Source organism: Ascidiella aspersa, chromosome 6, assembly GCF_963924565.1.
Source record: "Ascidiella aspersa chromosome 6, kaAscAspe10.2, whole genome shotgun sequence".
NCBI lineage: Eukaryota > Metazoa > Chordata > Ascidiacea > Phlebobranchia > Ascidiidae > Ascidiella > Ascidiella aspersa.
Window position 1 is genome coordinate 5,422,845 of NC_139452.1, and position 27,856 is coordinate 5,450,700.

The 27,856-nt window shown below is 35.8% G+C and overlaps 3 protein-coding genes across 3 annotated transcripts in view; 2 read left to right on the plus strand and 1 right to left on the minus strand.

Moving 5' to 3' along the window:
* The window catches only part of LOC146139320 (chromatin remodeling protein domino-like), a 40,484-nt gene extending 39,088 nt beyond the window's left edge, over window positions 1-1,396 (plus strand). Inside the window, exon 60 of the mRNA XM_083391077.1 lies at window positions 449-1,396. Coding sequence (XP_083247203.1) covers window positions 449-634 — 186 coding nt within the window. The 3' untranslated portion in view covers window positions 635-1,396. The remainder of the gene's footprint in view (window positions 1-448) is intronic.
* A 3,397-nt stretch (window positions 1,397-4,793) lies between these two features.
* LOC146139321 (uncharacterized) lies at window positions 4,794-7,494 on the plus strand. Its single transcript, XM_083392111.1, has 3 exons — window positions 4,794-5,755; window positions 6,120-6,413; window positions 6,860-7,494. Exons 1-3 carry the CDS (start codon window positions 4,808-4,810, stop codon window positions 7,400-7,402), a joined length of 1,785 nt encoding a protein of 594 aa, XP_083248237.1. The 5' UTR covers window positions 4,794-4,807; the 3' UTR covers window positions 7,403-7,494.
* A 1,207-nt stretch (window positions 7,495-8,701) lies between these two features.
* On the minus strand, window positions 8,702-15,107 carry LOC146139322 (general transcription factor II-I-like). The gene is made up of 13 exons (XM_083392400.1): window positions 15,044-15,107; window positions 14,388-14,551; window positions 13,905-14,028; window positions 13,632-13,712; window positions 13,204-13,369; window positions 12,669-12,769; window positions 11,905-11,982; window positions 11,145-11,207; window positions 10,781-10,946; window positions 10,510-10,598; window positions 10,362-10,419; window positions 9,826-9,889; window positions 8,702-9,264 (listed from the first exon to the last, which is right to left on the minus strand). Exons 1-13 carry the CDS (start codon window positions 15,105-15,107, stop codon window positions 9,046-9,048), a joined length of 1,437 nt encoding a protein of 478 aa, XP_083248526.1. The 3' UTR covers window positions 8,702-9,045.
* Between the last annotated feature and the right edge of the window lie 12,749 nt (window positions 15,108-27,856).

Consider the following 27,856-nt stretch of genomic DNA (forward strand, 5'->3'; position numbering starts at 1 on the left):
AATACCCCGTTTATAGTATTGAATACCTAACCCTAAACCCCATCCCTAAGTACATCACTAACTCTACTAATAATTTCAACTCCAACCCATTCTAACCCCAAACAGGACCAAAAATCCGGTGCCGGTCAGACTAGGGCGTCCAAACGTAGTCACCAAAACAATGCCAGACCCTTTGCTATTTGTAAAATTGGGACTGAAAGTAACATTTTAGTTTTTTCTAAAGCTATAGAATGTCCAACCTCAAGGCTGGTGTATTTTTTAAATACACTAGTCAAAAAAATATATGCGAGTCTATTTTTTGTACCTAATGCGTCAACTATTATTTAAAGTGAAAGTTTTTACCAATTTAATCAAAAATGGTGTATTTTTTAATGCAGTTCAATATCTCGTTTATTTATAAACAGATTCAGAGTTTCTTTGAACTAACGACCGTTTATTCACGTCACAGGTTCCTATGAGAAACCAAACGATGACGTTGCAAGTGAACTCATCCCAAGGAAACATCCAGTCGCTCTCTACCGCCCCCATCCAAATTGTGTCAGGGGATACGTCATCAAGTTCGACCATCGTGACGTTGCCCAGTTTACTTGAAAGCAGTTTAAGTGGAGACCCACAGTCGAGTCTACCGAAATAAGTTATACGTGAAATAGAGGGATCTATGTTGTATGTTTCAGACACCGTCAGTTGTTGACTGTTTGATGTTTATAAAAGGTTAAAAATTTATATAACTCGAAAAGTTAACGCTATATTTAGCAGTCACGATTGTATTTAAATCTTGAAAATAGTACATTGAAAATGGCATTTTAACAAAAGAAATTGGATGATACAAGCCACGAGTTTTAACTCAGAATATTTCACATTTACGGCAAAACAATATTTTTTTTCTAATTTTTAAACCAAATATGGCACATGGTTTAAAAAGATCTGAATACTTTCCAAACAACGGAAATTCTGTTTTCCCAAGCTAATAATTTTTTCAAATCTTTATCTCTAAATATGGGAACGACTTTACCAACGGTAATACTTAATTGAACTAAGGCGCTCCAGCAGATTTCTTTTTTCCTCATTTTGTTAAAATTGTAGCTAGATAGTACGTGTTAATTTTTTTCATAAATTTTTCTTTGATGTTGATATAACTTTTACTGTCATTTTTACTGAATATGTATGTTAAAAAATCTCGACATTTCTTGTAAAAAAATCAGTCCACGGTATATTTTATTTTGTTATCGCATATAGTGTGTTTTTCTTGTTTGTTTTTTCTTTAATTTCTGTTCTCATAACAATAACTGGAAACCGTCGCGTCCTAAGTGAACACGGTGAAAAATTGTGTAAATAAACTCATAGATATGTAGCATACCTTCTGATTTGTGATAATAAAGATCAATGCTTAAGCGGATTTTGTTTAAGAATATGCCAGCAGTTAGTGATAGCTTGTTACTTTCCTGAAACAGTTTTACTACATTAATTAACGTCCAAAATATTGTAGATTTGTTTGGGTATTATGTTAAGCTGTCGTCCTGCAATTTGTAAACTAAACTTTCCTATTACCTGTATGGATACTTACTCATACAGATAATAAAAACTACCATATTGTGAACTGATTGGGAATTACCGTGTAAATTGCAGTTAGTGATAATTTAGTGTCATTTTAAACCAGGGCTGTTGAGTCTGGTAAAAATAACTCGACTCCCGGCTATTTACGTAACTAAATTAAGGTGGATTTTCAGCAATTACCTCATAAGGGTGTCGTATAATTTATCTACCCACAGTTCATGGTTGGTTAATATCCACCATTTACTATTCCACGTTTACATTTGGCGGCAACATCAGTTGTAAAATTTGGTTCTGCGCCCATCGGACTCTGGTAGTACCTAGACTCCGACTCCGCCGCCCTGATTTACGCATAGCCTGCGTTTTCGGCATTATTTTCTCGGCGGACTTCGGCTGTTCCAAACCGACTCTGCAGTGGCTGGTAATATGTCACCAATCTGCTGCCTCAATAAAATATTTGGACGGGCCTTAAAAGAAAAATTGCGCAAGTCACGTGTTTGTACATTAAGTAGGCTTGCCATTTTTTAGAAACGTAAATCCGGGACGCATATTGAAAACTGCAAATAAACTTAATGTAGACCTAAGTCAAAACAATTTAATGAAAATAATTAAGGTAACGGGGTTGCGGTTGTTTTAAATTTTGTCAGGGGGTATTTTTCAGTGCCCTATTTATAATGGTGGTTTGTCTAAGTAATTTAAATTGTAACCGAAAGTAATATTCTGTATTGTGAATAAAATTAGTCGGGTAAATACTTTCTACAATTAAAGTAGGATGCGGCCCTCGTGAAAGCAGCAACAATATTAGGCCGTACATTGGCAAAGGCGCTGTGTCCATAACAAAATCGTGTTCCCCGGACCAAATCATTCTCAAGCATAAGTTAAACAAAATGTAAGATTCCATCAAGCTGGCCTCTTAAAACTATAACATATTATTTTGTTGTACTCTGCATCATTTGCTCGAGCCACGTGTTATTGCCGATGATTTAAAAAGGTAATTTACCATGTTCTAGTGACTCTACCTCTACCTAGCGGTAACTTTATCTGTCCAACGATATTCCTGTGGTATTCTATATATCGTCTTCTTCTTGTGTCTGCTTATATGCTTCTGTATCCATACTCTCTCACGGAAAGACCGCCCAAGTCTCTAACCAGGGAGACCGCTTCTGGTCTCTTTTGCTTCCCCTCAATCCTACCTTACCTTCTGTGACGGAATAAACAACAAGCTAACAGAACTTCGTAGTCGGCAATATACACAAGTATGATATGCCCTACAATGTTCCTAAAAAGTAATGTTACGGATAGCGTAATATCCTGGCTTGTGTGTAAAGTGGTAAACATTTTAATTTTTTTTTTCAAATAAAACATTTTAATTTCTTTAAACGTTAATTGTTATACAGCACATATGTTGGTCGTCCCTTGACTATTTTATTTTGCTTATTGTGCCTGAAATGGGTTGACTAAATGATTCCCCACAAATGGAGTCACATTGTTTAGCCTGTGTGGAAGCAGCATTTAATCGGATGACGTGTTGTAATTATCGCATTTATTTGCGTGACTGTGAAACATGTAATTGTTCGTCTTCGCAAACTAAAATTTTACATTTTGTTGAAACAAATTTGCAAATAATGTGTACTTATTTGAAATAAAACGACTAAATACCCAACGGCTAAGCACGTCAAACTTCTTTTACGTAACGAAAACCAGTGACATATATCGATAGGGAACCACTCACTAACGTAAAACCTAAGGTTTTATAGCAGCCATTGTTTGCACTGCGTGATATTCATCAAATACGTAATCCTGGTTTCAGCAAATACGTAAACTACCATACTGCGTCCAACGAAAGTAAAATCTCATCTTTTGAAACTGAAGAATGCGATGTTTTGCAAACTCTGCCTAAATTTTGCGCGGTAACAAACATCAAAAGTTTAAGTCTTAAGTTGGAACATTAAAACTTATTTGTATTAAGGCAATCAGTATGTAATGACTTCAATTTGATTTATACTGCTGAAAACCCGCGACATTTATCGGTCCAGATTTACTAACAAACGTTAAACTTTAAGTTGTAACGGCAATTGTTTAGACTTGCGTTATATTCAAGCAAATAATACTAGCACCAAACTGCGTCATACGTGAAAAAAATCCTTGAAAATTTGAATTGCTTAACGGTGACCGGTTTGGGACGGCGATGGCTTACCTTCCTCAAAAATATATCTCCCAGTACTCGCCGGGTAATATCCACTTACATTTTTTACTCATCACAAACAAGAAAGGAACTAGCCCCAGCAACCTCACCCCCAGAAAAATATTTCTTAACACCCGCTGGAAAATAATTAATTTATGTAAAAAAATTTGACAGCCTTACCAACCAAAAATTAATAGTAAAAAGTATTACTTAGTTTTAAGAAAGAATTGCTAAATGGCTAACTTAAGAGTTTTTATATTTTCTAATGTTTTTTTTTGAAAATCTCAAATGGAAAAATCCGGGACAAATTGTTTAACCGGGCGGGACACCGGGACAAGGCCTTAAAACCGGGACTGTCCCGGCTAAACCGAGACGTATGTCAAGCCTAACATTAAGTAGCTTTTCAATATCCCAAAAAACCCTAGAAACGACCTAATGTTTTTCCTGTTAAACCATTATGTCTATTATTTTCAAATTTATTGCAATTCCTTGTTACTGATTAGCAACGAAACTAAGAATTGTAATTTAACAGTTTGTTTACAACATTTTTCACCTGGTGTTTGTGGTTACGAAATTCTGTAGCCTAGGATAGTTTGTGGCAAACCGTTGGACGTTGGTGGTTTCCCTTTAGGGATTTTTTTTGGTTGAGCATATGGGCGTTTTAAAAAAATGTTGGGACTCATTGGACAAAACTCTAATAATAATAAGCAAAAAAATAATAAAAGTATCATTTTACCGACAATCCGACTAACATCTATATATGTGTTTTAAAAATAGCTTTTTGTTTGACCTATTGCTGTAACTTTAGTAAACCATCCCAATAGTGGGTGGTTAGGAATAGGATACTGTTGTTAGCGTGTTACCTTAACTAAATTTTGTTTCTTGATTAACTTAAATACGTTTTTTATGTAAGTAAATCATGTTTTTGATAGATTCTTTAAAATTACTTTTTTGTTGTACTTTGAAAAGTTGAATAGTAACTCATTAGAATCTGCATTATTTCCGGATTCATGTGCTAACTAATTATTATTGCATAACTTTATTACAGAATGTTTTAGTTACCACAAAAAAATGGATGTTTCAGTTTTGTACCCAAGGCATCTGCTGAAATGCCCATCTGGTTTAGTGGTTGGCTCTTTTGAACCAGATTTAAACTGCTACTGTGTCACTGCAATATCTCAATTGCCATTGGAGCCAAAGTCAAGAAAATATCTACAGCGTTCAATTACATCAATTCACAATGATAACACAAAAGGAACAGCACAGTTTCTTGGAATTCAGGTTCAATCAGGTGATGAATTCCATGAAAAGGACCTTTTACATTTATGCCAAAATCAGAATTTTGTAATATTTTACCCCAAAAGTGACAGAATTACTGTTCAACTTTTAAACAAACAAAAAATCACTGGAGATTTCTTCGAGCCAATGCAGTTTATTTATGAGCAGCAAGAAGTTTTTCTTGGGCTTGATTCTTATCCAACCTGGAGTGAAAAATGCCAAGTCTCTCAGAATGCAAGTTCCAAGCCGAGTTGTGGTGATTTAGTCTCACCTAATTTCTCTTTTATGAATGTCAAGCTCATCGGATTTCTTTATGAAGCAAACATTTTTACCCAATCACTTCAAGAACAAAAGACTCTTCAATGCTATGCAACTTCCAAGCAACCTAGTTCAATTTTTACAACTTTTATACAGCTCTACCTTATTTTTATATCTGCATTTTTAATTGGCAGCAGCGTTCTTTCAAGACTGTTTCTATTTACTGTGAAAGTTCCACTTTTAAAAACGATTCTAAAATTTACAAGCTTTGGATCGCAGTTAATTTTGAAAGCTGAACTTCTGTCAAAGTTAAATAATAAAGAAAAATTGTCACAAATGACCAAGAACAACATTGTAATGGGAATGGTTCTGGATGTAGTTGTTGGACTTTCTGTGTTTTATATAATCAGTACAAGCGCGGATATTTTTAACAATGATTCTTTTAACATACTTATGACATCAATAAGCTATATAGGCAAGCAGGTAAGCATTCATAAAATGCTGTTTTTAGGTTTTTATGTGTATTTCCAAAGAATCAATCTCATACCTTTAGAAACTAAAATGATAAGTAAAACAATTTTACTAAAGATTAAAACTGGCATTTACATTCGTGTAATATAAATCATTTCATTTTAAATAATCTATTTTAGTCCAATTTTTGTATTTAGTATTCAAGTTTGAATGTTTGAAGTGATTTATCTTTTATTAAATAAAAAATATACTTTTAATCAATAAAAGAGCAAATTACTTCTCTGGTCAAACATATCTATCCAACTATTAATTAATCTATCTTTCATTCCTTAAAAATATATTTTTTCAGTCATAAAACAGAAAGTTTTTTTTTCAGGTCGAACAGCTTATACAATGGTTAATGGGAATTCCGATTGGCTTGAAGCTCAACTCTCAGTTGAACCAATTTCTCGGCAAGTTTTTCCTGCACCATGTTCAGTTGTGGCTAGAGTACATCCAACTTGTGCTAACCTCCCTCCACAACCAGCAAGAGTATTTTATTTCATGGATCCTGGTCCTATCTTGCTTTGGGCTTTCACTACTTGTTGCCATTATCTCTGATGTCGTTTCCCTGCTGAGCTTCCACATTTATTGCTTTTATGTTTATGCAGCAAGGCTGTATAGACTTCAGGTAAAATTGTCTTTGGTTTGTCTACAATAAAGATTTGTTCATCCACATAGTTAAACTAAATATTTATAAATAAATGTAAAATAATGCGTATTGAGTTGCCTATTTGCTTCTGTAATGTCTGTGTTTCCAAGAGTAACTAAACAAACCCTAATTTTTAAATAAATTAAGCCTAATTTGTAAATACATTTTAAATTCACGATTACATTTTTTCATTAGATTTTTTTTTAATAAAGCAAAATTTGTATGAAATTTTTAGTAAAACATTTAATGTTTTTGCATATACATTAAAAAACAACTAAAATTAGTTGATTAAACTAAATTAATATATTACATCAGAAGATTTGTGAAAAATATAATTTTTGAACCAAAGTATTTTACCAACTGCACATATCTGTTTGTTTATTTTAGATAAAACAATTTAAATCCCTGCATACTTTTCATTTTAGTTCATTGGTCTCATGTCACTGTGGCGCCTTTTTCGAGGAAAGAAATGGAACCCATTGCGCCACCGCGTGGACACCTTGCCCGATCTGAGCGACGGGGAAAACCCTAGATTCTTTCTGGGCACTTTGCTCTTCACAATCCTGCTTTTCCTGTTGCCCACTACCGCCCTTTACTATGCCATATTCGCAGCTCTTCGTGTTGCCATAATGGTGGTTCAAAACTCTCTGAGTTACCTTGAGAACTTTCTCGCATGCTTTCCTTGGTGCACCTTGCTCACGAGATTTACAAGGCCGCTGGCGCACCCGGCCTCTGCGCGATTTAAAACTATCGACAAATACGATCCTGGTGTTTTTCTCCCGCGCGAGGAATACCTCATCGACGTGCCGAGACCCACCGCTTTTACTGTTTCCATTGAACCGAAGTCTTACTGGAGCTCGATTTGCAAAGCTCTAGATAGGCTGGGCTTCACGCATTTTTACGCGCAGTATAACCTCAAATCGCTCGTCACTTCACTGACTACGGGTTCCTTGCTCAAATGGAGTTAGCATATTGTCATATCATAGTATCTTCGACTTTTTAAGTTATTTCATTGTGAAAGTACACAGTTTTCGAACCTTTTTTATCACAAATACATAAGTATGCAGCGTTTTCAATTTTATTTCTAAAACTTAAAGATTTGTTTTAGTAATTATTCGAACTACGTTAAAGATAGAACTACAAGCAAGGCAGAGGACCTGCAATAGACTATAGTCAAGGGTGAAAGTAGCCGTCAGCATATTGTGCCGCATGTCATAGTATCATCGACTTTTGAGTTATTTCATTGTGAAAGTACACAGTTTTCAAACCTTTGTATCACAAAATACATGGAAATGCAGTGTTTACACGTTTATTTTAAAACTTAAATATTTCTATTAAGAATTCCTCGAACTACGTCAAATATAAAAGTTAGCAAGGCAATGGACCTTGAATAGACAGAATCTGTGTTGAGAGGCAAGTCTCATTGACATCAAAGATTTTCAAGAGGTAATGATCCCAGTTTTTTATGTTTCTATCTCTGACCTTCTTAATCAGCGAACACCGGTACGCTTCGGAACTTTGACTTGTTGATTGCCAATTTAAGTACCGGTACATGACAAATTTATCAAATAATTAGCAGAAATAGAAAAAAGTATTTTTCACTCACGAGCTGACTAAAGAGACAATGTGCTTTCAATAATATATAACTAATAAACCTGGCAATCGGTAACCTTTGCTGAAAATATTTTTAGTGGCCCTGGTATATATACTTTAAGATAATCTGTAATCAATGTGAAATAACAAGTTTTTTCGTGTTCTATCGGATATAACACAAATTACAGTGCAATCGGAAATCCAATCAGTTCAGTGAATCAGACAAGTTGGGTGGTGTAGGTAGCATTTATTGCGAAGCATAAACAAACTTAACGGTGTTAGACCACACCATACTATTTACGTCATTGGTCGAAACGAAAAAGTACCAACAACGCTATTTAAGAACAAAGAAAAAAAATTTGAAAGGCATAAAGTAACGGTTACCATTTATCGTAAATTATCGGTTCACAAATTAAACAGTAAATTTTTTAAAATGCTACACTGGAGCCCGGATCTCCATTCTCTTGAAATGTTTTGAAGTCTTATTTACGCGGTAATTCACAAAACGGCCGATTCCAAAAATTCCTTGCTCTTCGATAAAAGATAAACGCACATACGTGTCTGAAGCTGCTCTTTTGACCAACGATTACGTTGTTCTATGATCTGTCGATCTCTGATACAAGCACAGCCGAGAGTCAAACCGTTGAAATTTTATCGTTAGCAGCCGCCTATTCAATGTGAACTAATGTAGTTTTGCAAATATAAAGTCGAGTTTTTTCTGCTTTCAGTTTCAACAGTCGAGAGTTTAACCGTTAAAAATTAGCGCTTTGATATGACGTCACGCAGAGGTAAAATGAAATTCAACGTGACGTAATATCTGGTTTAGCCGCTTGACGTCATGAGAGACCATATATTCCTTTACATTATATGATGCGCGAAGTGATCAATTCATCAATACAGTTATTAAGATCGTAATTCTACATCCCATTAACCGCCAAGGTTAAACGTATAAGGACAACTAAGTTCCAAAGAACTGGCATGCCACGCTCAGTTGTTGGAAAATATTCTTTTTTCCAAGTTACGTTGGACCTTGCTGAGCGTTTAAAAGCGATAGAAAAGTATCGGTTGAAGCGGAAGTGGATTCCGAGGAGTTGTTAGCTGCAAGTTGCGATTCGACGTCGCGCAATCGCCCATCTAACAAGGCGAGGATTTTCGAGACCGAATCACCGCTTGGGGGCGCTGTGGAGGAGGACGGTTGGTCTGTGGTTGAAAGACTCGAAGGTGGGTTGTACAGGATCTGAATAATAAGTTAAGGGGTTATGTTGGTTTGGCGGATAAATCCGAATTCCTACTGATTTGTTCAATGAAACATGCACATTGCACACACATATGTGTGCTACTGTTGATCCCCTCCAAATGAAGTTGCTTGTATTAACAGAATGTGGCAGGCATTGGCGTATGGTTGTTTCTCGACTAGCTGTATGTGAGGCTGTGAGCCTGTGTAGCTCAGTTGGTAGAGCGACGGTCCCGGTATGACCGGCGGTCGTGAGTTCGAACCTCACTACAGTTGTTTTTCTAGCCTGCCCTGCTTGCATCATTGATCGACAAATTCGGCGAGTTTGCTTTCGGTGAACCATACTAAATTGCTTATTGTTTCAGCGCGCTTTGTTATTTATCGTTGTTAGAATGCCGAGTTTTAAAGTGTTCCCGAGTATGATCAGAATTACACAAGTTTTACCCAACTTTATTTAAAACCTTCACATATTTAAGTTGTTGAAGTCCGCTCATAAAACCACTTTTTACAATTCAAAGGTAACAAAACGTTACAACACAAAAATTTGATTTTTTCACAGCTAACCCTTTTAGAAGTCAACGGTATGGCGATCGTTTTCCAAACTCGTTTTCTCGACAACCTTTGGCAACTGCAAATAAAATGATCACAAAGAATTAGTTTTAAGCAAAAAATGTAAAGTCACGACATGTGGCTTCGGGTTGCAAAGAAATGTCTGGCACTAATCTGTTTTTGTTTTTTTTATAAAAAACTGATTTAAAAGAATGCGTATTATACGTCTCTAACGTTAACTAAAACCAAGTAGATTGTTGTTACCATATAGATCAGGAATTTTCTTAGTCGTGGCAAATAATCCAAATGTTTTCAGATTTCCGTTGGCGAAATAACTAGCCGGGGTTGCGGTTGTTGTATATTTTGTCAGGGGATATTTTCGAGGGCCTTATTTTCATGAGTGGTTCAATTATTGAGTCATTATAGGGTTATTAAAAATCGAGTGATAACTGATAACAGCATAAAAAAAAAATATATTTTAGGTAAGACTATTTCCTATGACGCATGTGTATTATTATAAGAACAAAAAAACTAGCCAACAGTTGAAGTACCTGGATGGGGTGTCCTGTTGAATTGTTGATACTTGGGGTCCAGGTGTCTTGGCCTTCTCTAAAGATTTATAAACAAAATTAATATTAACGGCCTCCTGATATTGTGCATCAAATCAGAAGGTGGCTACTACATTTGTTTTTATCTCACCATTTACAATCGAAGTCACAGGCACAAATTTCTGCGAATTAAGAGCCACGGCACTGTTTGTGACTTCTAGAGCGGAGTCCAATTTGTTACTGAAACAAAAATAAGGTTATAGGATAAAGCGTGAAGAATTTAAGTAAAGATACGTGTATTTGAGTTAAGTAAATGATTTGAGTAACGGCAAAAAAATAATCTTTAAAAAAACGTTAATATATATACTGGCCGTAACAATTGCAAAAGGCTATCACAAAAATCAACTTAACTTTATACTCACAAAAAGCGAAAGGTTATTGCATCTTTGGCAGAAATGATTTTACGGCACACTATTTTTCCGTAATAACTGGGCTTTTTAAATGGTATTCCATCTGGTAATCCATCGACATCAAAAGTTAATTTGAAGTTTTTGTACGACACACATCTTTTCTTCCCAAACGCCAAAGCTGAATCATATAAATAAAACATTTTTTTGTGTTGTAAGAAATTCAACTCAAACTGGGAGAAGTGTATATTTAAAGTAAAAAAGCAACAACTGTGAAATAATTTAGGTCACTAGCAAACTACTGTACTTATACTGTACTGTGTGTTTACTTTTTAGCACAAAGTTTCAAAATGACATTCCTTTTTATTTAAATACTCACAATACTTCTCATTAAAAAGGTCTTTCACCATCTTTTGTGCTTCTTTGTCGACATTTTTACGGTCTAAAAGAGAATAAGATGTCAAGATACTTGAAGTTGTTTTATTGTCAAAATTCTATAGTTCAAATTTGTAAATCAAATCAATCAAATTTATTTTACATGCAAATTGGAAGGTAAGTGAATTTGAATTGTGCCAGTTGTAATATACTGTTAAAGCTACATAATAAATTGCATAAAAATAGCCTAGAATAGTGGTTAACAAACTTTTTATGGTGCGACTAAAATTTTAGCTTTGTAAACTTTTCGCAACCAAAGAAACCTAAGCATACAGATTGAAATGGTCTGATGACGTTTTACTTCACAGACTTATTTACTAAAATATTCCAATATTGTTCTGTTTTTAACTAACTTAAATTGAATTAGCACATGATTTGTCGAAGAAAGTGACTATAATATCAGAAATTCTGCTTGGTTATGATACAATAAATCAGTTCAATAAGCCGCAACAAAATAAATGCGTTTTATGCAATAGTTCATGCTATATTGGGATGGAACGACCTTGGACAGAAAAAAAGATCCATTTGGTAGCAAATATTTTTTGTACTTTAAATCAGGGCTGCGCAGTCGGAGTCGGCTCGGGACTCGAGGAGCCGGTTTGTTTTGCTGGAGTCGGACTTGGGACTCGGGTTTATTTTTTGGCAGGAGTCGGAATCGGGTTATTTTTCACCGACTCTGCAGCCCTGCTTTAAATCTTACTTACATTTGCTTGGTGAAGGTTTTACGAGTTGAAAAATTGTATCTGGAAAATCTGTCAGTTGGACTTCAATTTCTTGGCTTACTATAAAACAGTACATTTGGAGTTCAAAGTTGAAAAATTTTGGAAAACAAAAGTCTACTTAAGGATTTTTAGATAATCAATAAAGTTGAAAAATATCAATATTATTGTTAGAAAAATGAAATTAAAACAATGGTGTTTACAACTTTCTGCCTAAAAGAGTTGTTTAAAATATATTGTTGCAAAATGTATTTATATAATTTCAAAATTATATATTTGTAAAATGAATTCATCTACCACAGGGATAACCAAACTATGGCCCTCTCTTGGTTAATTTTGTCAAAATGAAGCATATTACCCTGATAATAATTTTCGAATGCAGTTGAACAATTAAACTGAGCTACAATTTCATACAGATTTTTTTGGACTACAACTTTAACTTCATAGTGACAACACTACAATTCTTGTTAAACAATTATTTATATTTATTTCATTTTGCCAATATTCAAGTTAACAGTTTGATGCAAAATTTTATACCCGGCGCTCTATCGTCAATCCTTAATATTATCTTTTATTTATTAAAAAAAACTGTAAAACATTGGAATGCTGATGCTTTTCCTATTGAACAAATTAAAATGACGAGGGTTACACTAATAAAAAGTGATTAGGACAGTGGCAAAGCAGTATTTCCAACCTTAAGGTCGGTAAAATACTAAACAAATAAGCAAAAAAATACTTTAGGCAGTCACCATTGAGGTGTGGTTCTGATTCTGGAATCATATTTTCTGCTTGATGAGTTGAATTGCCATTTGTCGCTGAATTTTGATTGAGCTTGAGTAGTTTCTCGTCTCTAAGCCACAATACAAAAGAGCAATAAATTGCATTGTACCAGTTTTACTTAAATGTTGGACCTCATACTAGAGATAGACCGAAATCACTTTTTGAACCAATACCGATTTTTTACAGTTTTGTCAACCGATACCTGATACCGATTTTTTAGACACCTGGGAAATGTTGAAAACTTGATTTAATTAAAAATAAAATCAAAATAACGTTTTATTTTATATCTATATATTAGTTATTAAACTATTATTTTGCATATTACCTTGGCGTAATGTTAAAACCCAAATTTTTTTATTAAAAAATAAGTAATTTGTTTGTTGTACAGGAAAAATTATATCCTATTCTCATACTAAAATATGGGCCTACATTTACCGATACCAATATATCAGTAGAAGCCAAATATTGGCCGATGTTATCGGTCTATCTCTACCTTATACTTACAAAAAGCAAACACTTATCGCATCTTGGCCAGAAATTATTCTCCTGCAGGTATTAATTCCATAATAGCTTGGTTTCTTGATTCTTACACCTTCGGGAAGACCGTTCACAACAAAAGACACATTGCAGTTTTTGTACGACAGGTTTCTTTTTTTCCCAAGGGCAATGGCTGCATTTAATTACACATCCATAAAGATATATCACATATATATATATATATATATATATATATAAATAGCCCATATAAAACGAGCAGCATGACAAAAAAATATAATTTTAATATTTTATAATTTAAGTTAATATAAAATGCTAGTTTTAATCTTCAGGTATCAAAATTAGCACATGTTGATCTCACTTAATCTTTAAAATTTTAAAATAGAAAGAACAGAATTTTTCAACTCCCGTAATAAATAAAGCTTAGTAACACTTACAATACTTTTCATTAAAAATAGCCTGCACTTTCCTTTGTAGCACTTTTAGGTTTTCAGGATGGTTTGCCGGTGTTAGCATTGCTAAAAGCAAGATTTCATAGTTATGTTAAAAGTATGGTAATTTCAGAATTGCAAGGCTAAACTGCTACCTTAACTATTTATTTTGTTTATTTATCAAACCCCTTGGAGTGATGAGTTTATTATAGCTCAAACCAGTTTATATATATATTTTACACTAAATATATTAAACTATGTTTAGTTGACAAGACATACCTTTTTGTTGCGCGTTCAGTTGGCCGAATATCTGTTTTCCTTTTTCTGTACCAAATGTTGAAATTTGATCGTCGCAAACATAGATGCCCGCAGTAGTAACTCCCAATTTTTCCAATATTTTGCACTGGAAATAAAAATGCGATGTTGATATGTGTATTGCTTTTCCGTTTTCATTTGTGAGTTTTAAAAAAATAATGTTTTTAGGACATTTTAGACGTAAGTTAAATTAAATTGCCCTGCTAAACTTCAATTTAGAATACTTTATTCTCTTGCTTTTTGTTGTTATTATTTTGTGGCTTTAATGCTTAAATTTGCAACATTATATACTTTTATCTAAAACACAGGACCAGATAAATTTTTATGGCATATTATGTCAAAACCATTTATCGAAATATTCAAAATTACTTTACATTGTACCTTGTAACAATGCTATTAAACAAAAACGCCAACAAATTGTTCAAACATTTTCAAAAAAATATTTACTGTGTAGTTCAACTGCTTTAAATACTTGGATCGCCAACTTTTTTTTTGCCTGTCTGAAAGGTTCTCAAGATTTCCTTCATTGCAACATGCTTGCGCCCTCTCCCTCCAATGTATTCTCTCCTCATCACTCAAATCTTTCCACATCTGGCCATACCTGCTAATATCTGTAATTCCCAAGGATGTAAATAAAAGTCATTGGGTGTTTCAAATCTTTTTTCAGCCTTATGTAATTTTTTTTTTTTTTTTACAGGATTTTAAAAGCAGATAGCCTAAATCTCTAAAGAATTAGACACATGTCTGCTTTTACCTGAAAAATCTATTTAACAGTATTGTAATGATGTAACCTCCCGAGGTGCCCTTTGAGTCATTTAAGCGAAATGGGACTTGAACTTTTATTTTCATTAAATAATTTTTCGGAAAAAAATAGTTTTACCCTAATTCATGCTTGTAATACAGTTTGCTTGCAATACATTATGATTTTGTTGCTTTTACATAGGATCAGAAGAGTCAGAAGAGTAAAGTTTTAATATAATTTAACATTTTATTCTTCCACAAATTACTTATCATGGACATAAGTTGTTTTACAAACAACCCGCCTGGGACTAGGACTTTTTTTTTCATCTAATTTTTTTTCAAAATATTTTTTCATTGCTTACCCTGAACTTTAACTGTTGAACAAAAGAGGTTGTAACCTGTAGAACGTTTCACATACTTTGTCATAATAAAGTTTTTATATAATTTTCACCTGAAAATGCACATAAAAAGTATTTATGAAACATTTAAATAGGTCAAACCAGTTCTCTTTAATTGTTTTAATGTTGTGAATATTTACACACTATAAATAATAGCTTTGTAAACAACAATCCTCAAAATAAGTTGGTTGGCAAAGTCTTGCCTCAAAAAAGGAATGATTTCATAAAGGTAAGGACTATGGGGCGCCGACAAGTGCACCTGCGAGTTTTTTTTTTTCAACCTTTCAAAAGTGCACCTAATACATTAAATTTTTATTAGGGCTGCCTATTGGCTATATAATAAACAACTTTGTTGTTCGTCCAAAACGCCTAATCCTATTTTTTTTTATCCTGGAAAAGCAGAGGTACTTTCCCTTGAACGACACCAGCTTTGATCATTCCATTTCATATTTACCAAATGGGGGCGTTAGAGTACGATTAATGAAATTAGTTTTAGTATACCAATATTAAAAGAGTATCTCACGCGATGTATGAAACATGTTTATAAATAACCTCGTAGGTCTGCATAATATCGCTTCACACAGTTAATATAGCTCGTTAAGTATAATCCCAAGCACAAACGCATCCGACACATCTCAGGCTGATTCCCCACCGGTTAGACAAAAACGCTTTAAAGCAGTCTGATCGCGACTAATGATGGAACGCTATTTCTTTTGTTGTCGCGTCTCCACCGACCAGACTTGACGCAAATCTTACGCACAGCAGACAGACACGACTAAACGCGTTTTTAGCGAGATAGCGCGTGCACTACTTTTTTACCGTGTCTGAAGATGCTTTTCGATAGAAACCATTAGTTTTTTACGGGTTTTTGTAGGTTTTATATTAGGAATGTTATTTTAAAAGGTTAAGCAGGTTATTTTTTTTAATTCCAAGAAAAATATATTTCTGGAAATGTCGAAAAGCCTTTTAATTCGTATCTTTCTTTTCCATGTATGATTTTACTAGCTTGACTAGTTAAAAAAACAATTTTGAAGACACCCTTGCGTACTTTTGAAACTTATCTTCATGTTTTAGTAAAGTGCGAGAAAGTACAGGGAAAGAAAACTCTCTATAACTTTTTTCACAAATAGAGTATAACCCACTACTTGTGTTGTCGTATAAACTGCTGGTTACGTTTCCAAATACATATTTCTTCCAAAATTTACATGTTATTTGCCTCCGCTATGATCACAACTGAATTATATCGCCTAGCTTTGACCAGTTCAAGTTTCGCGCGCTTTGTCGGTGGGGATTGGACAGAGTCGCTTTCAGGCACGACGCGACAAGTCAACAGACAGACATGTTTCGTCGCGTCATTTGCGTAAACGACGTAAGTTCAAGTCATGTAATATATTTAACTAACTTAATTCGTGTCAAACAATAACTTTTTTAAGTGCACTTTTTTATTGACTTTATGTTTGCTGCTCCCAGAGAAAAAAAATACGTCTGATAGGTCAACCAGGAACATTTTTCGCATTGCTAGTTTAATCTCTGAAAGTTTACTTAAAAAGTCATATACCGGTATTTTGCTTTTTAAAATATATAAAACTTTTTGTATTCGGAAAAAGAAATGTTGGCCACTAAACTAAAATCGAGGAAATACAAACGCAAATCATGTCGAAGAGGGCGTAAGTCGTAACCAAAATAAATTCACACTGGACCAGTGGCCCCTACTCCAACTTTTTTGCTCAGTAAATCGTGCATACAATTTACCTAAATTTAGTTAGCAACACTAAATCCATAAAACAAGTTTAGGCCTACAGCAGAAGGCATTAGTAAGTACCGTAGTTCCTAATTTAAACAGGTCATTTGTTTTTTTGCCACTGTTTCGGCAACGAATTCGAGGCGCAAAATATACCGGTACGACAAGTATTTCAATCTCTGGCTATGTATAGGTCGTTTCAAAACGAAAATTGAATTATATATATTTAATTTATTTGCATATAAACTTTAACTACATACACACACTTTGTCATTTACTGACCATTTGTAAATAAATGAATAAATAAATAAGTAGGCTATACAGACTAAGATTGTCGCAACATCCAAGAATGTCATGTCAAAAAGCGTTATAGGTTACATACACTGGTAAGTCGATAACAAACAGCATTAAAGTGTATTACATTTCTGACAAAACACATCTATAAGGCTTTCTTAATTAAGGCGCACAAAACTAAATTACAAAATAAATAAGCAAAAACAGTCGAAGTCGACACGATGCCACTATTGACCACATGGTGGGGTAATTTTCATGGCTTTATCAACTCGGAGTCCTTCTGAAATAAAACAGATTACGTAATCGCCATTAATAATGTAGGACACTGTATTTTCTATTTCTTTAAAATTAGATTGTAAACGTCATTTTGCCTTTAATAAAAACAAACTGATGCATCTTGCGAGCAGTATAGTAGGCCTAATGTAGTTATATTGTTTTACTTGGTTATACATTTATTATTGCTTCAATTGCTATAATTCAGCTAAGCAGGGGTCGGTAAACTGGGGTCCGTAAGAAGGTCTCAGAGGGGACCATGTGCTATCTATTAAACTTAAGTAGACCTACTAATAAGCTTAGTCGAAGCAAATCATTTTTATTAAGGTAACAGGAACATAAATTATTTTTTGAGAAGTTGTATTCAGTAAGTACTTTGTTTAAACACTGATTTCGAATGTTGGGTTTTTGACGATCACTTTTCATAATTTAGAGCATTATTTTAAAGGTCCGCCAGGTAAAACGTTGAATATTCCCTGATCTAGATCGTCAACACTTTATTTTCTGATGTGTTTATGTTACAGCTCTTTGTACTAAACCTTTTAGTCAGAACTCTTTTCATATGTGTGACTAATGACACCTGAGCGAATTTGCGCGTCGAAATTGTTTTCGGGCAATATCTCCGAAAGTTGGAACGATACTGACTTAAAATTTTTACACAATCCTTATGGTTACATCTTTTCTAACAACACACTTTTAGCAAAAAAATAATAATATTCATTTTTATGAATATTAATATTGAGCCATATTAACACCTAATTGTTTCTCGCCAATTCAGGTTTCTCGCCATTTTTTTCACGATACAAACTACAAGGCATACTCTTCAAAATGAGCCATCGTATATTGCCAATATTAATTGGGCTTTCCTTAAAGGCAATATCAATTGGGCTATGCTTTTATTATTCGATCAAAAAATTATAATTGATAAGTTTCACCCCCATTAAATCCTATTTCAAAATCATGTATTTCTACTTTGCAGAAAAAGGATATAGGCGGCAAGAGTTTCGCCAAAAATACATCGAAACAAACTCACATATTCCGATGGCGTATGCAAGTTTTCCAGTGATGCTGTCAAGTTGTGAGTAGCTAGCGACGGGGAAAACGTTTCCATCTTTCCCGGCAACTTGTCGAAACGCGGGCAATGCGGCTGGATTTCCCACCGAAGCGACAAAGAATTCCATTGAATTGTCTCTCAGTACGAATGTCAAGATATCCACAAAACTGAGCAGGATAATGTGGTAATAATTTCCAAACTAGAATATTAAAAAAACTAAGTATAACTAAAATTTGTGTCCCGTGCCCCAGTGCCCCAGTGCCCCAGTGCCCCAGTGCCCCAGTGCCCCAGTGCCCCAGTGCCCCAGTGCCCCAGTGCCCCAGTGCCCCAGTGCCCCAGTGCCCCAGTGCCCCAGTGCCCCAGTGCCCCAGTGCCCCAGTGCCCCAGTGCCCCAGTGCCCAAGTGCCCCAGTGCCCCAGTGCCCCAGTGCCCCAGTGCCCCAGTGCCCCAGTGCCCCAGTGCCCCAGTGCCCCAGTGCCCCAGTGCCCCAGTGCCCCAGTGCCCCAGTGCCCCAGTGCCCCACTGCCCCAGTGCCCCAGTGCCCCAGTGCCCCAGTGCCCCAGTGCCCCAGTGCCCCAGTGCCCCAGTGCCCCAGTGCCCCAGTGCCCCAGTGCCCCAGTGCCCCAGTGCCCCAGTGCCCCAGTGCCCCAGTGCCCCAGTGCCCCAGTGCCCCAGTGCCCCAGTGCCCCAGTGCCCCAGTGCCCCAGTGCCCCAGTGCCCCAGTGCCCCAGTGCCCCAGTGCCCCAGTGCCCCAGTGCCCCAGTGCCCCAGTGCCCCAGTGCCCCAGTGCCCCAGTGCCCCAGTGCCCCAGTGCCCCAGTGCCCCAGTGCCCCAGTGCCCCAGTGCCCCAGTGCCCCAGTGCCCCAGTGCCCCAGTGCCCCAGTGCCCCAGTGCCCCTGTTTGTCCCCGTGTCCCCGTGTCCCCGTGTCCCCAGTGAACTTTACTTACAGTGGGTTCAATTCTCCGCCGGTAACCATCACAATTACTCTTTGGGCATTCGGAAACCGTCCGATTGGACTTAAGACCGGCAGAGCTTCGTTTATTCCAGCAAATATGCTCCGAATTGGAACTGTGGGCAGCTGTGAAAGAAGAAAGTTACAATTTTAACAGCAAGTCGAAGCTTTCACTTAGATCTTCATCCCGCAAATACGGTTAACAACGTATACATATTGGAAATCAGTTTGTTTAGAAAGACAAACACTGTCATTCGGTTTACATTTTTGTATCTGATTTTTTATCCGGTATTAATGGTATCAAAAACGACTGATTTAAAGGGCCGAGAATAAATTTTAAACTTGTTATTGTACGAAACCGACTCTACATGCTTATGGCTAAAAATATACAGTTTTACGAACCAGGACTGCATTTATCGCCACTTCAACTACACCCTGGTCTTTCGTCGATCCAAATGGTATCACAGGTCTTCCAACAACGTCAAATCCCGACTAAAAACATGTTCATATATTAAATTCTTTTCACTTTTATAAGAGAACGCTGATTAAGACAACTGGTTGTTTGTTTGCTTGTAGGCACAATAAAACTATCGTTTTTTAATTTGGCGAATTTTGGGGTATCGTGACATTTTACACGTTACAATGAAAGATGACACCAAAACAATTTGATTCTGCTTGACAATTAAAAGAAGGTGTTGCAGGCACAGAATTTAGGCCGTTGGAATCTTCCTTAAAAGGGAATATACACATAGGCTAGGTACATTAAATAAAGCCTGTTTCATGTTGGTACTACAGTTGGCATGTAGGCCTAGCATGAGGCAAATACATATGCATTTTTCACACTTGTCTCGCTATGGCCAGTAAAAGAAAAATAAGTTGCATACCACTCCAAGTTTAATGCTGCCGGTTTCAATATTGAGAAGTCGCGTAAAATCAATCAGCCAGGATTTCTGGATCAGGAAATCACTCGGGGAGACAAACGCCGACTGGTCGAAAATCAAAACAAGATCGATGTCACCTGAAAAGAAGATTTGTTAATTTGTTACTGCTATATACAGCAAACCACCTAGAATGTTTTGCATTGATCAGTTTCCAGTGTTGTAATGACTTGATCCAAGTGCACTAAAGCCACTGTTTCCAAATGACTTGACTTGACTTGACTTAAGTCGGTTCGGTAAACTGACTTGGCCTAGGATTTGGATTTATTTTTTCTAATTTTTGCAAGAAAAGCGATTGGCTTGCAAGATGTTTTTTTGCTGTTTTGTTATTTTTTAGTTGAGTTATTGTTCATAATCGGACGAGTTCACTTTTAATAATGTAAAGTTTTGTTTTCGTATCATTCACTTAACTTGGAGTTAACTTGGCTTAATGGGTGACTTGACTGGAACTCGCCTTGAGCCACTGATGAATTTGACTGGGACATTGACTTAATAATTTATAAAAATACTTGACTTTGACTTTATTTAACAAATTAGTTTACTGGGAAAATGACTAGTTTGCAACCCTGCATTTCTTAATACTTTTTTGCCTGTGTTGCAAACAAATTGTTTGTAGCTTAATTTTAATAAATAGCAAATCAAGGCCCAGTCCATTTATTGAAAAACCAAGTCAAATTATTATAGGGGTTTAAAAAAAATATTAAATCTATCAAATTTGTAAACGCGCTTCGATCTGACAAATATTTCGCATAGAAAAAACACCAAAAAACAAAACAAATTGCAAGTTTTGTTATTAGCTTTATAAATGGCTATTAGCAAATGGTACTAAAACGTAATTAATTAAAGCACCTTATTATAAGTCAATTTTGTTGCGCAAATGATGATTGAAGTCAGAGATAAATCATTTAATGTCGTACAACACTGCTCTTTGCACAATAATATTTGCTTCTTTAAGCAAATAATAGTAGGAGGCTAACTTTGGTAACATGTTGCCATTTTTCCGACATTATATGCTTCACGGAGAATAAATAAACAAAATAACCGACAGAGAATTACCTCTTCTACTAGTGATATATCTGTGACCGTGAAAGCATATAGGAGCACTTGGTTGGTGATAATCGCGTCTTTTGGGATCCCAACAGCAACCGAACCGAATGCATTGATCTCTGCAAACAAATAGCAATGGAGAGTAACGCAAAAGTCGAACAATATTTTCGTCAGGAAAAACAAAATAAAGTGGTATAATACTTTTACAAATCAAGTTCATATACCAAATATTTTTTTAAATAAAGAAAAATGAATTTTTAAAGAAAATGAAAAATATTTAAAGGCGTGTCGCTTTGCTAATGGCCCTTTCCTAATTGTTTTAGTTTTACGGAAACCGACTTGGGCAAATCTGTGCGTTTTCTTTAAAGCAAAGTGCTAAGGTTTATTTGTTGCCCGTGATCAATAAAGAATTTGTTTGTTTCAGGTGTTACAAGTGTAGAGGAACGACGCATGTCTGTTTGTACTTGTAATTATAGCGTGTTCGCCTGGTAAAGTGTTAAATATTTCACCTCGATACTCATTTCTTTTCGTGGCCGTTCTGGCAAATCCAGCCGGCATTTCGACTCAAATAATCCCCATCGCAGTCGCTCTTGTGCTATATAGTGTCACGCTACTGCTGGATAAAACACACAGTCAACGATGCACTCCTTACTGGCAACACGTGTTTTTACTGCGCTGTAGGCCATTTTATTGAAAGCGAGCTATACTGAATTATGTGAATGTACAATAAATCTATAAGCGACCTGACAGTATGCACTTTGAAATGCTACGACAGTTTGGTTAGTTTCGATTTACTGGAGTTCAGATTGTACGGTGGTCATGTCTCCACCTGTTAAAATATACATTGGAGACCCCGACGTGATATGAACATGCAAATAAATCCTTCTGAATGAAATTTTATGCATACTGTCAGGTTGCATAGAAAGTATGAATTATTTTGGTTTGCTAGCGCAGTTTTCTTGTTTGTAGGTATTTTTAAGCTACGCCGATCAGTTATGATTTGTTGAAACGTTTGTTGACAAGTTTATGCCAGCGTTATTGCTTGTTAATTTGATGTTTGATTAGACGTAATGCAGAGAAAAATCGTTTGACGCTTTAAATTGTTAGTTACGCAAGACTATAGTTATTGTGGCGAAATTATGGCCCTTTTTGGTAGAGTTTTTAAGGTGAAAATATTACGACCGAGGTTGACTGCGAACACCTCTCGTGATATCTAATCTCAAAACCAACAAACGGATAGATTCTATCTCAACCAGCACTTACAGAAGTCGTTACTTCAAAAGTGTCAAGGCCACTGCGGCTACTGTCTCTGGTCACGTGTTATGGTGATTGATCTTTTATATCTCACCCAAAATAACCTGATCACTTTGTCTGATATTCCTGCGTCACTTAACCGTTATGATTTATAAGAAGGAAAACAGAGCAGAAGGCCAAACCTTGTTGCCAATTCCCCACATAACGCGAGTTTTATCTCATTTGTGACTGCAAGCGAGCATGCTCTGGGTATTATAAGCCCATGATTTCCCTTGATGCCTCATTCGCTTTTCAGACGGTGTGTGATAACTGTCATGTAGTCCACATGAAGTTACTAGCATGCAGAGAGTAACTTTCTAGAATAACCTTTTGCGCCAAGGTTATTATGTCTGCTTTAGGGAACCTATTTAATGTGGACTAGGCGATGTAATTTGTTTTCGCGTTTCTGAGATTAGCACCTTACCCCCTTTCAATTAGTATTCTATAGCAAAAGACTCTAAGCAACTAACTACAGTTTTGCGATTTAAAATTCGAACTGCGTTTTAAGACGATAATTTTCTGCATTATAGGCTATTCAAAAGTGTTTTGCACTGTTGTTTATTGTGCCTGTTAAGTACCATTTTAGACGTTTACATCGTGTCGTACAACCAACTACCCCTGGAATTGTCCCTTGCCGCCAAGACAAGGAATTTATAAAACCTCTTCGCTGTATTGAACACCACGATCCCCGACACGTACTGTTTCGATATTGCACAAATGTCCGACGTTCTGCGTTTGCTGGTCGATTCGTAATCGGATCCTGGGAAGATTTTAAAGAAGAAGCGCGGCCCAACGAACTCCTCGAGACCTTTTTCGTTTTCCAGGTAGGAGGGAAATGATGTAGAGGAACGACGCATGTCTGTTTGTGCTTGTAATTATAGCGTGTTCGCCTGGTAAAGTGTTAAATATTTCACCTCGATACTCGTTTCTTTTCGTGGCCGTTCTGGCAAATCCAGCCGGCATTTCGACTCAAATAATCCCCATCGCAGTCGCTCTTGTGCTATATAGTGTCACGCTACTGCTGGATAAAACACACAGTCAACGATGCACTCCTTACTGGCAACGCGTGTTTTTACTGCGCTGTAGGCCATTTTATTGAAAGCGAGCTATACTGAATTATGTGAATGTACAATAAATCTTTAAGCGACCTGACAGTATGCACTTTGAAATGCTACGACAGTTTGGTTAGTTTCGATTTACTGGAGTTCAGATTGTACGGTGGTCATGTCTCCACCTGTTAAAATATACACAAGCAGGCGAACTTTCTGGAAGTATGGATGACCAAAGTGGTTCTCACAGGGCTCGTATACTGTATAGGAAACCGAGATGGACTATCAGTTTTTGTTTAGATAATGTTTTAGCTGTTATATGTTACACCTAACAGCAAGAAACTTTTTAGTTATGACTTACATGCGCATACATCGTAGCCACTGCCTTTGGTAAAGTCATCTTATAACACCCGATGTAGGCTACTCGTAGTATTATTAAAACGCGTGCGCTTGGTCAGCACGACTTCCGAGGAAGGTTAACGTATATAGCCTACATATGTTTAATGGTTTAGTTACATATTTGGTCATGCATTATTATTATCCCATATTTATTTCTGCCCTGATGGGATTTTAAGTTTTTACGACTGGTTTCGTTACTTTAAAACAGTAGTGAGATTCTAGAGCAGGGGTCGGCAACCTACGGCCCGCGGGCCGGATCCGGCCCACCGATGAAATTCATCCGGCCCGCTGCCTCTTTGACAAACTAGGCACGATTCCATTTCAAATACTTTTTAACTATTTTAGACGACACAATAATGTAAAGCAGGTTGTTTGGTTTTACCATTCTGCATATATTTTCTCCGCCATATTTGGTCTAAAATTACCATATTTGATTTTCACACCACATAGAGGTGGTTTTTATCCTGTACATATCTGTATACCTCACTTATACTTTTAGCCAGTTGTATACCTTGTATAGCGTTGATTCGGTATAGAGTTGGGTACACAGCAGTGTTGTAATGACTTAAGTCATTGACTTAACTTAAGTACACTTAAGTCACTGTTTTAAAATAACTTGACATGACTTAAGTCTTTTGATTTAAATGACTTGACTTAAGTCTTTTAGTAAAATGACTTGACTTGGACTTAAATCATTTTTTCGAACATCTTGGGACGAAATTAAGTATTTTTTATTAAAATTTATCTCAAGTTTTGTACATTAAACAGTTTTAGTGCTGTATATTGCGTTTGTTTTATTTTTTAGTTAAATAGTTACTCATAATCGGACAAGTTCACCAATTTTGTATAGTTTTACAGTTTTTTATGTCAATGTCATGAATTGAAATTGAATTGCTCTCATATTGACTTGGGATTTATCCAGTTTTGCACAAGACTTGTATTGGACTTAAGTTACTTTTCAAATGACCTAACTTGGACTTAAGTCATTTTCAAATGACTTGTTTACAACACTGGTACACAGTATACCATGGCGACCAGCAGTAACCCTGTGTTTTGCTTGTTTTGTGACCAGTTGCTATAAAAATGATCATTTGTTTCAAGTATACCTGCTGGTGTCTGGTTTTCCGCACATTCTTCTTCTTCCGCCAGATTTACACAAGGCCGTAATCTTGGCAAATCCTAGTCTTTCAAACCTTCGGAAGAGAAAGGGCACGTAGTGTAACGGATCACGCTTCTTATAGCTCACCACCGACTGCGTTGGGTTAACGATTTCTATGCAGAAAAACACAGCACGATATAAACGATTTCGGTCAAAGTTTTCAGATTTATAAATCGTTTTAGATTAAGAAAATCAGGAAAGATTTTAGATTTATCAATCGTTTTAAATTAAGAAAACTCGGAAAGGTTTTAGATTTATCAATCGTTTTAAATTAAGAAAACTCGGAAAGGTTTTAGATTTATAAATAGTTTTAGATCAGTAAAATCAGGAAAGGTTTTATATCTATAAATCGTTTTAGGTTATAACAGGAATGATTTTACATTTATAGATCGATTTTACATTTATAGAGATAAAGTTTAATAAAATAGGGAAAGGTTTTAGATTTATAATCCACCAGCTTGTAGCGTTCTGAAAACGTAATCAATTGTTAAAAACGGAAAAAATTGCCAAACACAAAACAAAAATATTTAAAATTACCTTTAAAAGTTAAATATTAAAAAAAAAACTTTGTTAAAGATTATTTATGGAATCCAAAACCATTGGCAGCAGGTTTCTGCTTGTCGATCACGGTTCCGCTGACATTACTTTGCGATGTAGCCTATATGCATTTTACTTTACTTATTGGAACTGACGATGCCAGTATAGGCGAAATATATATTCCTTTAAAAAAGTGTCTGATCCAGGTTATACACAAGTTTTTAAACTTTGAGTTATTTTGATTGGTAAAGATTTAACCCTGGAATTAATATCACTTCAATTAGGCTGTACAAAATTCTATCCTGTCGACCCCGTTTCGTTACCTTCGTTTGGCTCGTAGCAGTTTGGTTCAAACCCTTCGTTGTAGCAACATCCGACATCTTCGCACACGGATCGAGGAAGATGATGGCGATTCTTCACTTTCTTGCACATCTGACGCTCGCTCAAATCAACACGGCACTGCTGGACGGGACAGGAGCCTGAATGACAACATTTTGCAACTGAATATGCACGATACATAACCCTAAAACTGTTTAGGTATAATATGGACTTAAAACTGTGAGAAATTCTAAGATTCAGCTACGTTATTACATTACATATGGATTTTAAACCGGGTTACTCGGTAAGTACCGTTTTGTTCAAATAAATAACTATTTATAATTTAGGTCATTTTTAAATTATAAGCTACTACCAGCATGGGTGGATTCAGGGTTGCTTTGAGGGGGCTGGAAAATTATTAGGGATGACGTCACAAAGTTACGTCATGGCGTGATGTCATAAAACATATAATGTTAAAAACACTTATTGACCGACCTCGTGTGCAAAATGTAGTTGAATTAAGTCTGATCGCGCGAAGCGAGAAAAAATGCCTTGATGTGGTTTAAATTGGCAAAGCTTAACAGAATATAGAGTTTTATTTAACTAACAAATTACACTTTATAGCAGGGGTTCTTAAACTTTTTTTACTGCGGACCCCTAATTTTTTTTTTTGCTTTGCATGGACCCCGGTAGACGAGAAATGCTCCAAAATGACGTCATAAATTGACGTCAGAATACAAATAGACTTCATGACTCTGTTATTTCGGTCCGAGAAATGTGAAAGTTAAATGGAGTCCAACTATACATTCAGTGCAAAACCGTTTAATTTTTTATTAAAGTGTTTTCTTTAAAAATTAATAACTTTAAGTATACACACTAGTTCTTTAATTAGGCCTTCATGGACCCATTAAAACTAGTTCACGGAACCCCAAGGGGTCCATGGACCCCAGTTTAAGAACCCCTGCTTTATAGAGTTTATGAGTTCACACAGCGCAACATGCCACAGTTGCAATGTGCATGGCGTCTTTGGGATGAATAGAAGCCTAAAAACGTATGAAAACGCAGCAAAAACTGATAGAAGATTTAGTAATTACATAGTATAATTTGGCAAAAAATATTTATGGTCGCTCTTGATCCGCCACGAACTTACGAGTGTGAAAAATACGAAACGTTCTTTTTTAACAAAACTATAGTTCCATTCACGTTTTTAAACGAGGTGTTCAACGTGACCAGCACAACCACCAGTATTTACACTCGCTAAAGATTGTGCGGTAACCAAGCTTGTGTGATGATGATGGCTTCCGCAAACCAGCAATTATTATATTACGTGACTTGGGCTGTGTGGTGATATCCGACTCAAGCTGACAACAATAGGTTGAGGAAAGTAAAGCGGTGGTTGGTGAAATGACACCTAATTAAACGGGCAATTTTGGTGACATCAGGCAATCAACCGTAATACATATATGGCCTTACATTTGTATGATTAGCTAATGTCAAAAGCACACCACATCGTAACTTGGGAAAGTTAAATTTTACTAGCTCAATTTATGACTACGTTATTACATCCGGGTTTAAATTAAAAAAAAATAATTAAAAGTTCTTACAATTTAAAAATTTACTTTAAACAAAAAAAAAATTAAAAAAGCTTAACATTTAAAACTTGGTTTGGTGTTATGAAACATTAAAACATATAGAGAGTTCAACCACTGTAATCTATTTTCA

What these genes read in the sequence shown, in the direction of transcription:
- LOC146139321 (XM_083392111.1), top strand. Translation starts at nt 4,808, where the DNA reads ATGGATGTTTCAGTTTTGTACCCAAGGCATCTGCTGAAATGCCCATCT. An exon ending in TAAGCTATATAGGCAAGCAG is followed by an intron (nt 5,756 to 6,119) that starts GTAAGCATTCAT and finishes TTTTTTTTTCAG; the next exon opens with GTCGAACAGCTTATACAATG. An exon ending in CAAGGCTGTATAGACTTCAG is followed by an intron (nt 6,414 to 6,859) that starts GTAAAATTGTCT and finishes TTTTCATTTTAG; the next exon opens with TTCATTGGTCTCATGTCACT.
- LOC146139322 (XM_083392400.1), bottom strand. Translation starts at nt 15,107, where the DNA reads ATGACAAAGTATGTGAAACGTTCTACAGGTTACAACCTCTTTTGTTCA. An exon ending in GCGATAAGTGTTTGCTTTTT is followed by an intron (nt 12,770 to 13,203) that starts GTAAGTATAAGG and finishes ATTGTGGCTTAG; the next exon opens with AGACGAGAAACTACTCAAGC. An exon ending in TGTGACTTCGATTGTAAATG is followed by an intron (nt 10,420 to 10,509) that starts GTGAGATAAAAA and finishes ATAAATCTTTAG; the next exon opens with AGAAGGCCAAGACACCTGGA.